This window comes from Ctenopharyngodon idella, chromosome 17 (assembly GCF_019924925.1).
Source record: "Ctenopharyngodon idella isolate HZGC_01 chromosome 17, HZGC01, whole genome shotgun sequence".
Taxonomy (NCBI): Eukaryota; Metazoa; Chordata; class Actinopteri; order Cypriniformes; family Xenocyprididae; genus Ctenopharyngodon; species Ctenopharyngodon idella.
Genome location: NC_067236.1, coordinates 9179641 through 9190529, shown reverse-complemented (window position 1 = coordinate 9190529; position 10889 = coordinate 9179641). Strand labels below are relative to the sequence as shown.

The following is a 10889-nucleotide window of genomic DNA, read 5'->3' as shown; positions in this document are numbered from 1 at the left end:
GGCTATCAAATGCAACACAAATAAAACTCTTAATACATGGGCATTTTTGTAGTGTATTAATTTCAGTCAGTCATTGATCTGCATTTACAATTTCAGCAAGACAAACGAAAGCAAACAGCAAAAAATCTTGCAAATAACATTATTATTTCATAACCACATAGCCAGAGTCCCAATATTAATCCAACTGAAATTCTGTAGTATGGCCATTTCATTTAACAAAAACACAACTTGTGTGGCTTAGTTATAGGGTGAATTCAGGGTGATTGTGACACTTTTTGCCATTGAGATGACTTGGAAAAATTGAACCAATCAACCTAAATTCACCCTACATATCATAATTAAAGGGTGCCTGTTTTTGAATACACTATTTCATACATTTCTTCTTAAATAAATTATGTAACAAATGAAATGTAAAAACCACAATTAAAAGGGTGAAAGCATTATACAGCATCTTTAAATTTGAAAACTGAAAGGCACTTTATTTCTTCTATCAGTTTATGACAGCTCAGCAACAGCAGGTAAACACTATCAAAAATACATGACTGTAAAATACTGTAACTTTAAAACACTATTTTAAAAAAACGTTTCATCACAGCAGAGTAAAGGCTGTCCTTCAACAATGAAATCGCCCAGTCAACACGAAACAACTAAAATGGTTAAAACATGTTATTAAGCCCTGGGATAAATATTCTAAAATTGAACGGAATTAAAATGGTCTAAAATTGAATAGAAATGTCTAAAATTCCCAGGATTCCATCCACCTGAGGCCGGCCATGGAGGAGGCAGGGTCATGTGCCAGCGGCCCCCTCATGCCATAGGAGAGAGGGTGAAAAAGGTAAAAGCTGAAACAAGAATGGACAGTAGAAATTTCAGAGTGAGATCAATATTAGAAATGGACTGAACTTGTCACCTAAACAAACATAATGCATAGAATATTTGAATAATACACAATTTTTGCATTAAATATATCAATATATACTACTATATTAAATTTCCAACTGGAAATTTTGTAAAGAGTTAAAAAAAAAGAGAAAAAGTTAATGTGAGCCCAAAACAACTAAATGTAAATATTGTAGAGCCTTACCTGTAGATGAACCCTAACAAGAGTATAGATTGACCTCCCCTCAGAAGATAATGGGATATGGATGGACTAAAAAGAAGCTGAACATTCTGAAGGAAGATGTCCAGAGTAATACCTTAAATAAAGAAAGTCATTAAAAGGTATTGTGCCAACAAATATGCCAATTAATGCTGTAGAGTTTGAATTGTTAAACAACCAAAACATTTTAAAGACCAAATTAGGTTTAAATAATTTACATAAGGCTAATTAATTATTAACCTTCAGTCCATATGAAAACAGTTTGATAAGGATATCAGCAAATTTCTACCCTCTGGTTATCTTGTTTGCCTTTGTACCTGTGAGCATACTGCTGAACAGCATGGCAGGAAAGTAATGGTGGTAGTAGAGTATGCGACCCATGATGTAGAACGGGAGGTAGTGTAACAGCCAGCCCAAAAGCAGCATCCCACCACCCTCCATGAGAGTGTGACAGTGCCCTGAATGAAAGAAAACATCAGTTGTTTTAGACTTATTCAGATTGGCTCTTTTTTTAAGTACTGCATGATCTGCAGTGCTGCTTACCTTTCCTCATTCCCTCCATCTTCACTCCCCTCTGTACAGCTAAAGAAGCCACTGTCAGCATGACAACAAATAGAGCCAGACTCAATAGGTTCAGCCACCAGATGACCTAAGGATGAAATATGATGTTTTGGTAATGACAGGAGAAGAGATCTTAGCAAACAGAGGGCATAAAAAAAAAAGGACAGAGACACTTACAGGGTTCCCGAGAAGATAAACACGAAACTCGGTCTCATTCACTCCAGAAAACCTCAAACCCTATTATGAATAATGAATAATGATGAGATAGTACTCAGATGTGGATCTTCAAAAAAAAACATTTTTGTTCATAAAAATAAAGCTGAAAAAATTAGAAATGTCGTGCTGGTAACTAACTAAAATAAAATAAGTTAAAGTACTAAAATTACTAAAACTTAAAGTGCCCCCATTATGCTATTTTAAAGGCTCCTAATTTTGTTTTGGAGGTCTCCTACAATAGGTTTATATGCATCCAATATAAAAAAAAAAAACACTAATTTTCTCATAATATACAATGCACATCACCTCATTCCTCAAAGAATTTGAAAACAGTTTGTTCAAAGATTCAACCTCTCTAAACCCATCCTTTCCGCAAGCCTGCTTTGTTCCGATTGGTCAGACTGCCCAGTCTGTTGTGATTGGTCTACTGCTTACAGTGCATGCTGGAAATGAAACGCTCATTACCATATTTGAATTTCAGCTCCAGAAGCATACCCAGCTCCTGTATATACAGTGATATGAACAGTAATGATTGTGTCGGATTTACCATATCAATTTGAGTCAGAGTCCTCATCCTTTGCAAGCGCATGCAAAGTGGATTTGCTTTTGCAGCGCAGAAACCAGTGTCTTCTTGACATGTCAACAACACAAACCAACCTCTTTCAGGCCTCAGCTACAACTACAGTGTTTGAAGGACGGTCAAAGTAGAGTAGACCAATGAAGACTATCACCTTACATTATGCAGATTTGTTACAAACCTACATAGGTAAAGGGAATGTGAAGCACAAATTGAAGAGTCCTGATGTTTTCTTTGTATCCTCTCTTTCGTACGCAGTTAATGAGGTATGTTGTTCTATCGTGAGTGAAGTGTTGCAATAATGACTGGTTGCATATACAAAATACAAATGTTTAATTTTGTGGCTGTTAATTTACTTTACTCAATGTCATTGTATTTATGTAATGTGTGTTTGATTAATTTGAACAATAGCAGTTGATAATGATATTTATAGTAACACTTGTTAGTACAGTAGTTAAAGTCAAGTCATATAAGAAACCAAAACGATTGTTTATAATTTCTTTATTTCTTTATTTTCAGTTCTTACGTCTGGTGTTGTTTCATCGTGTCTGTCATCCGTGTTACTGGTGAAGTGAATGAGTAATTGATAAACTGAATAAACCATCATTCAGTAAAAAAGAACGTTTGCTCGTGTGTTACTGGAGGGAGCGACACTGGAATTACTGACGACTTGTTTCGGCAGTTCAGAATCGGTTCTTTGTTTTGGGAGAAAATAACTCCATTTATCGTGCACTTTGATCTTTGAAAATTTGCAGACCTTTTACATTCACAAACAGCTATATTATACACTACATGAAAGGTAATATCCAAAAAAAGCATAATAGGGGCACTTAATGCTAAATGTATAAAATAATGCTAAACAGAAATACATTCATTTAAACAAAATAAAATTAGAAAATTGAAAATATAAAAATAAAAGCCAATTCAAATATTTATAAATACTATAATAGTACATAAACAACACTTCTACTCACAACTGTATCAGATTTTACACAACATACCTGATAGTTGATGGGCCAGTGCCAGGGCTTAGAGTTTAACTCATTGTCTTTGGGCTTTAAACCACTATTTCCCTAAACAAAAATACAAATTTTATTAAACTTAAACCATGTAATTGAATTCATATATCATTCCCATGTAAAAAGAACATTTTTAAGGGGTAGATTTTCTTGTAGGTGAAATCTTACCCTGATCATCACAATATGAGACTCCCAGAGGATCTCCAGGAAAGTGGGTTTGAGCACTGAAAGACTGATGTTGGGCACTGCAAATACACAAAGACGTTGCACAATCAGCTGAGAAAAACCCTTTCAGTGGCACAATTCTACCTATTATCATGATTTTAAAATGTAGCTATATGGACATACATTTAGGGTTGATGTGATCCTCAATATTCCATTGCGAGTTGGGGGTCTCTTTGACATATGGGCTACATGTGACCTCCACTTGTTCCCATCCCCTGTTGAAAAGTAAAATGCAGTTTAAAAATGGCTTTCTTTAATATGTTACGTGCTACTAATCTGAGGTGCGTTTCCTGTATAACAATGTAACTTGCTGATTAACTACCATTGTATGATACATCATTGGAAAAACTAATCAACTAGTCATGACGGTTTCCCAAAACCATAGTAACATGGTCGCACCTCTGTCGTTTTTTAACCACATTAATTCAACAATATAGGACTGTCGTCAATACATCACATGCAGGTGAAAGAGTGATAACTTTGGCTAAATAATCTATTCCAGATCTCCGAGATGTTGGTGTAACGAACATGGCACTTAATGACTACTTCACTGTTTTTGTTCCATGTCATTTTGCTTTATTTGATGTTTGATTCATTGCGGGTTCCCCCATACATCGTCATTTTAGAGTTCCCTTCCACACTTTACAAACTCTTCAAAAACAGTGCTGATTATTGACAGTGACACACTAAAATATATAGATTAAAATGTATATTATATTATATTATATTTAAACAGAATGAAAGATATAGAATGTACTGAATCTACACCCAAGAGCATGATCTATTTAAGTCCACATGTCATTTAACAAGAAACTATGCTTCTAACCACAGCTTGAGAGTAATGTAAGTTTGCAATGGTGTTTGCGAATGTTCGTTTGAACTATGGTTTCGGGAAACGCCAAATTGTTGAACTATGCTGGTAACAACAGGACTTTCAACCATAGTTGGCTAACGACCCTTTCGGGAGTTTTTCTCTGAACAAACGCTCTCACCACTTGGGGAGGGTCTTTCCAGAGGAGCAGAGCACGCAACCCGTGGAGCGATGGAGAAAGCGCACTTTACTACGCAGCACCTTCACCGGATCTCCCTTCCTCCCTCCACACACCTCCACCTGCCACAAGTCATTCATGTCTCCGCTTCCATTCTGAAATGAAAAGCGTTTCTGTTTGATGATGCTGCTGTCTTTGAACTTATAAAAATGATCAATGTTCATTAAAGATTTAAAGATGTACTGAAGTTCGCTGTTATCTAGTAGGACTGCCAAAACCAGTAGTGCATGAACTGTTCCTTCTACTGAAAAACTCACAATGCCGTATCCTGTGACCTGCAGATGTTTTTTGGTCAGTGGAGCTTCATGGAAATGACTGTGAAGATTCCTTGTAGTTCTGATGAAGAGAATCAGGTGTGCACTGTTACTATTATTATCACTAATACTTTCAAAAATAAAAAACTTGATGCTTACTCTTTGTGTTCCAGTCTAATGATGTCACCATGTCGAACCAGCTCTGGTGACCCTGTGGGATCTTAGCAGAGAAAAGGAGTTATTGAGTCTTGTGCAGTGTCTATACAGAATAGTAAAGTAGTGCAAACATATAAATGAACTCACCCTCAGTGTTGTCAGGTCTCTTGACCAACCACAGGTTGTTATAATCTTTGTGCAAATAGGCTGTAACCTACATGGGTTAAGATGCAAAATAGATTTAGGAAAATTATTTACTGTTACACACCACCTAATAGAATAAAGTTCAAAGTACAAACCACATAGAGTACCAAATATTCACATTTAGACATTGTACACTACTGTTAAAAAATTTGGGGTTGGTAATATTTTTTTAAAATGTTTTGAAAGAAGTCTTTTATGACCACAAAGGCTGAATTCATTTGATCAAAAATAAAGTAAAATGGTAATATTGTGAAATATATATAATTATAATACACTTATTTTAATATAATAAATGTCTACTATTATATATTATTAAAAATGTAATTTATTCCTGTGATGGCAAAGCTGAATTTTCAGCATCATTACTCCAGTTTTCAGTATCACATGATCCTTCAGAAATCATTCAAATATACTGATTTGATGCTCAAGGAACATTTCTTATAATTAACATCACTGTTGAAAGCAGTTATGCTGCTTAATATTTTTGTGAAAGCCATGATACATTTTCAGAATTATTTAATGAATAGAAAGTTCAAAAGAACAGCATTTATTTGATATATACATTTTTTGTAACATTATAAATATCTGTGTCACTTTTCATCAATCTAATGCATCCTCTAATGTTGCATACAATATTAATTTCTTTTTTAAAAAAATCTTACCCACCCAGTCATTAGAAATTATAAACAAAAATAAGAAATATATGTCAGATTTTCATCTTAAAATCTTCCAGATAATATTGTTACTGTTTTTGGGTTTGGTAAGAGTAGAAGAGGGTGGTGAACTGACCTGCTGCTGGTGAGCTCCAACCCCCTCAGGGTAAAGGTGCCAGTGAGAGTGCAGATATCCTCCTGCAATTCGTAGATTCTTCACTGTTATGACAGAGCCATAAGCCAGATCTGTGCAGAGGGAGGAGTAAAAGCCCAGGATATTGTCAGAAAATTGAATCTTTTCACAATTCAATATACTTTTTAAGTAATAAAAGAAACACGAGAAGTAAAAATGTTTAATAGTGAGCTTAAGTTGTACTTACACTCTGGCATGGAGGCGTTGTGTAGATTGTTTCCAATCAAGCGAGACTGGAAAGCAGAACTGAAGAAACCATCCCCAGTACCGCTGTGTATGAAAAAGAACAAGGCTGTTAAAATGATGTTTAATTGTATTAATGACCAACTGCTTTTACAATAGAACAGAATATCAATATCGGCTCAAACATACCTTCTGTTTAAGACAATGAAGTGGACGGCAAAAATTGTAGTGTATAGGAACAAAGGGAGCATTATCAACCCAAAAACTCGAGCAAATAAGTGCTTCCCAAAATCCACCTAGAGAAAAAAAAAAAAAAAAAAAAAACTATTTTCAGCATACAATACCGTATACATACATACAAAAAAAAAAATAATAATAATACTTTTATACAGCAAGAATGCATTAAAGAGATCAAAAGTGACAGTAAAGACTTTTCTGTAAATAAATGCTGTTCATTTGAACATCATATTCATCAATAAAACCTGAATAACAAATATGTATAATGGTTTCCACAAAAATATTAAGCAGCACAACTGTTTTCAACATTGATAGTAAAAAATGTTTCTTGAGCACCAAATCAGCATATTAGAATGATTTCTGAAGGATCATGTGACACTGAAGACTGGAGTAATGATGCTGAAAATTTAGCTTTGCCATCACAGAAATAAATTACATCTTAAAAAGTATAAATAGAAAAATGTTAATTTAAATTGTAATAATATTTCACAATATTATGATCATTTTGATAAAATAAGTGGAACCTTGGTAAGAATAAGAGAATTCATTCAAAACCATTAAAAAAATCTTTTGAACAGTAGTGAATATGTTTGAAACTTTCAATCTTAAAACAGGTTCTCATTTATACCAGAGACAAGCTGAGATCCCCAAGCAGCCTCCACAGATCAAATGCTGTGTTGATTCCCACCAAGACAATGACAAACAGCCCCACAAACTTCACTCCCAAAGACCCAGAGAGGCAGACCCCCGTCAGAAGCAGCCAGAGCCACCAGGAGAAGCTAAAAGGCCTGAAGACAAGAAAGACAATTTGCATTCCTGATATATTAGGTACACAAGCTCAAACAATAAAGCTACATAGAGAGATTCATCCTCTACCTGAATCCCTGTGTGTTAAATCTGACCATGCACAGAACAGAGCCCATGATGAAAAACATTAGAATGGGATCCAGGAGGATGTACTGAGACAGGGTGATGCAGCCAGTGTCTGTTGTAAAAAATAGACCAGTTGATTTAGATTCAGATTATCATTGTTGAATACAGCTCACCTCTGTGTTGATGATCACTACCACACTCACCAAAAATAAGAAGAGAGGCTGCGATTAGCGCTGCTGGTGTAGAATGTGACAGCTCCAGGACAATAAGAAAGGCAAAAGGAGGAAGACAGGAACCAAGAGCTGCACAGAACTACACACAAAGGAATTAATCACAAGGAGATATATATATATATATATATACACACACACACACACACAATACTGACAATATTTTCTATATATATTTTACTAATTATATTTTTAATGTTTTCTTATAGAAATAACTTAAACTTTAATATATAAAGATAGTTTACCTCTGTCTTAGAAAACTGCATGAAATGAATTGGGAGACAATTAAAAGGTTTACCGCTCTCATCCCCCAGTAGTTGTGGTGCTCATATTTGTCCCCTGGTTTTATGAAGGGAAAGGTGCCATCATAGCCTGTCAGGTATCCAGCAAGGCCAATCAGCATCTGAGTGTGGAGTGTAGATGCATCCTTTTGAGTCACAAACTACACAAAACTGACAAAATAATTCAGATTATAGTGGAGCAACAGGGGTCTAGATGCAATGAAATCCATACCTTTCCGAGGGGTGGATGGACATCAAAGAAGAAGGTGCGATTAATGTAATAACTTCCCATTTTCCCGAAATGAGTCTCATCCCAACTGCAATAATGGACCATAATGTTTATTGATCGTGCACTGGTATTAAGGTTATTATCACAATTCTACAGATCTAATGCTCACCATACATGTGGAGGTTCAGTGATCTTGTAAAAGCGTGTACATACAGAGAGCACAAGCACCAAGACCAAAGTGTAAACTGGCACATGATCATCTCTGCAGGGAGAACTGAAGTGTCCTCCTCGCTTGGGGATCCTTTTATTCGCCCCGTTAGAAGTCCCATTAGAAGGCTGGGAAAGGCATTCAGCCCCCTTGTTTGCCTTACATGTTTTTCGATGTCGTACAGCTGATGTGTCTTGTCTTTGTGAGTAAAGCTCCTTCGGTCTGCCGTCCATTAGCAGGTTTTTTGATGAAGACAATGAGTCATTTTCAAAGTGGCAAAAACACTATAAAGATAGTGCCTTCAGAGTTCATAAACATTGAATTCTTACAGTATTTAAGATCTTGCAGCCTGGTCGTGTTGACATGTCGCCGAATGAAACATTCTCTTGCTCATTATTGCAATGCTTACATTTGGTGTGCAAACTGTTGGATGTGGATCGTTGGTTGAGGAAGTATTAGGAATGTCTGCTCTTCACTGACACCTGCTGGACAGGAGAGGGATATTCAGCCACAGTAAATCCAAAGCGTGGCATTCACAGATCAAATGTGGTGGAGGAGTAAAATGACACGTCGAAAAAGATTTCTTAGGGTCTAATATAAAAACCGGCGAAAGAAATAATGTGTCTACTTTAAATTTAATTAACTGTGCTTATAGACTAATTAGCAGGTATAGTTTTTTTTAATCACAGTCTTCTGAGGATTATACAGTCAAACCAAAAATTATTCAGACATTTTTGATATTTTTACTAGTGGGTGCAGGACACTATAGTTCATTTATGTAAGTGAGGATAGCAAAATAAAGTAAACTGTGACATATTATACCCAAAAATTCTTCATACAGTGGACTACCAGTAAAATTGATTTTTTAAAAAAATTAACCAAAAATTATTCAGACACTTTGACCTGACCATGTTTTGCTTAAGTCTTATCTGACATAATTAAGATTATTTTTTTTCTGACACAGCTTAACTCTGAGATCTTGTCATGTTTTATTACCATTTTTTAAAACTATAATGAATAAACTGTATTAATGAATGAAATTTTCAAGGTGTCTGAATACATTTTGGTCTGAATGTTTGTTACTAATTTATGTGTATATATATGTGTAAAATAAGAGGTGCATACAAATAAATTAATTTTGAAAACTTTAATTTGCTGTTTACTACTGCTACTACTACTAATAAACGTAGTCCTCAAGGGACCATAATACAGAAAAGCCTTTAGTTAAAAGCCAATCTTCCTTCCTAACTAGCTCAGATAAAACAGCACAGATAGGATTCTATAGTTGGGATTTTTTTAGTAATTACTGCCCAGAATTACAGGCAAATAGGTGATTAACATACTCACAGAATCACAGCACTCATGAAGATAACAAAAACACAGACACATACACCAGGCTTATGCTTTGCACTTTAATCAGGAGAGGAACTATAAATGTGCATTAACAGTCTTTTGTACTTCTGAAGTCCATATAGGTCCATGTCCTTCAACCGCCCATATATTACCGATCACTGCTGTGAAGAAGATACTACAAACAAGTGAAAAAGTTAATCTTAAAACTCCATTAGATGAGTATAAGGTCCGTTTGTATCCAGCTTCAGTACTTGTCGGTTTCCATACGTTCCATGTTTGACCTCTGTAACAGTGTCACTGTTCTTGCAGGCTGAGAGTTCACTTTGACAGAGAGACACAAAGCTGTCGTAGAGCTTCAAGCCTTCATCTTTCCCAATGTTGCCATGGTACTGCATCCCTTTTCCCTTTGGCTTTCCTCCAAGTGTGGCTTGGGGTACTATGAGAATACTGCCAGGTAGTGCAAGGACTGAGGTATACTTTCCAGATTCTGTCTCACAAAGCTTCATGTTCAGCAGAGTGTTCACTGAGAGAGAAAATACAGATCTTGAATAGCTTATTGAATAGCCTAGCCCTAGCCTATATAATGTATTACATTTCAGAATTCATGCATACAGCATGTTTTATTGCTAATGTGAGACAGGAGCAATTGCATACCCATTTTGGGGATTATATCTTCAGTTGCACCTTTGAAAAAGCAGATGTAGATAACCATTCCCCTATTAATCTGAATAATCAGAAATACACTAGACATGTCATCATTTAGACAAAAAATTGAATTAATTAATATTAATTATATAATTATTTTTCTGATACCTCAACCCATTCAGCTTCACTCTCAGCATCTGCAGGTTTGACCTGCAGTCGTGCATGCAGACACTGCTGGAGAATCACTCGCGCTTTCATGCCGTTATCTGTTCTCTCGGACATTGCTACGAAATAAGCCGAAAAATGACGAATGCGATGACTGTGATCAATTTACTTCCGAGATAATATAAATAATATATGTTTATTTTGCGTGAATTTCTCTAATTCACTGGTTATGGAAATGAACTCTGGAACTACAGAGGGGTTCCGCTTCCGCGTGTGAAT

The 10889-nt window shown here is 35.6% G+C and overlaps 2 protein-coding genes across 2 annotated transcripts; both read right to left on the bottom strand.

The window, feature by feature from the left end:
- Positions 1-35: 35 nt before the first annotated feature.
- Positions 36-8954, bottom strand: pomt2 (protein-O-mannosyltransferase 2). The gene is made up of 21 exons (XM_051867961.1): positions 8409-8954; positions 8243-8327; positions 8028-8132; positions 7703-7811; positions 7503-7611; positions 7255-7414; positions 6579-6685; positions 6394-6476; positions 6150-6259; positions 5304-5370; positions 5160-5220; positions 5004-5082; positions 4690-4841; positions 3821-3912; positions 3641-3717; positions 3455-3526; positions 1838-1897; positions 1643-1748; positions 1417-1557; positions 1085-1196; positions 36-842 (listed from the first exon to the last, which is right to left on the bottom strand). Exons 1-21 carry the CDS (start codon positions 8678-8680, stop codon positions 737-739), a joined length of 2265 nt encoding a protein of 754 aa, XP_051723921.1. The 5' UTR covers positions 8681-8954; the 3' UTR covers positions 36-736.
- An 885-nt stretch (positions 8955-9839) lies between these two features.
- dtd2 (D-aminoacyl-tRNA deacylase 2) lies at positions 9840-10880 on the bottom strand. Its single transcript, XM_051869021.1, has 3 exons — positions 10614-10880; positions 10455-10524; positions 9840-10323 (listed from the first exon to the last, which is right to left on the bottom strand). Exons 1-3 carry the CDS (start codon positions 10725-10727, stop codon positions 10001-10003), a joined length of 507 nt encoding a protein of 168 aa, XP_051724981.1. The 5' UTR covers positions 10728-10880; the 3' UTR covers positions 9840-10000.
- Between the last annotated feature and the right edge of the window lie 9 nt (positions 10881-10889).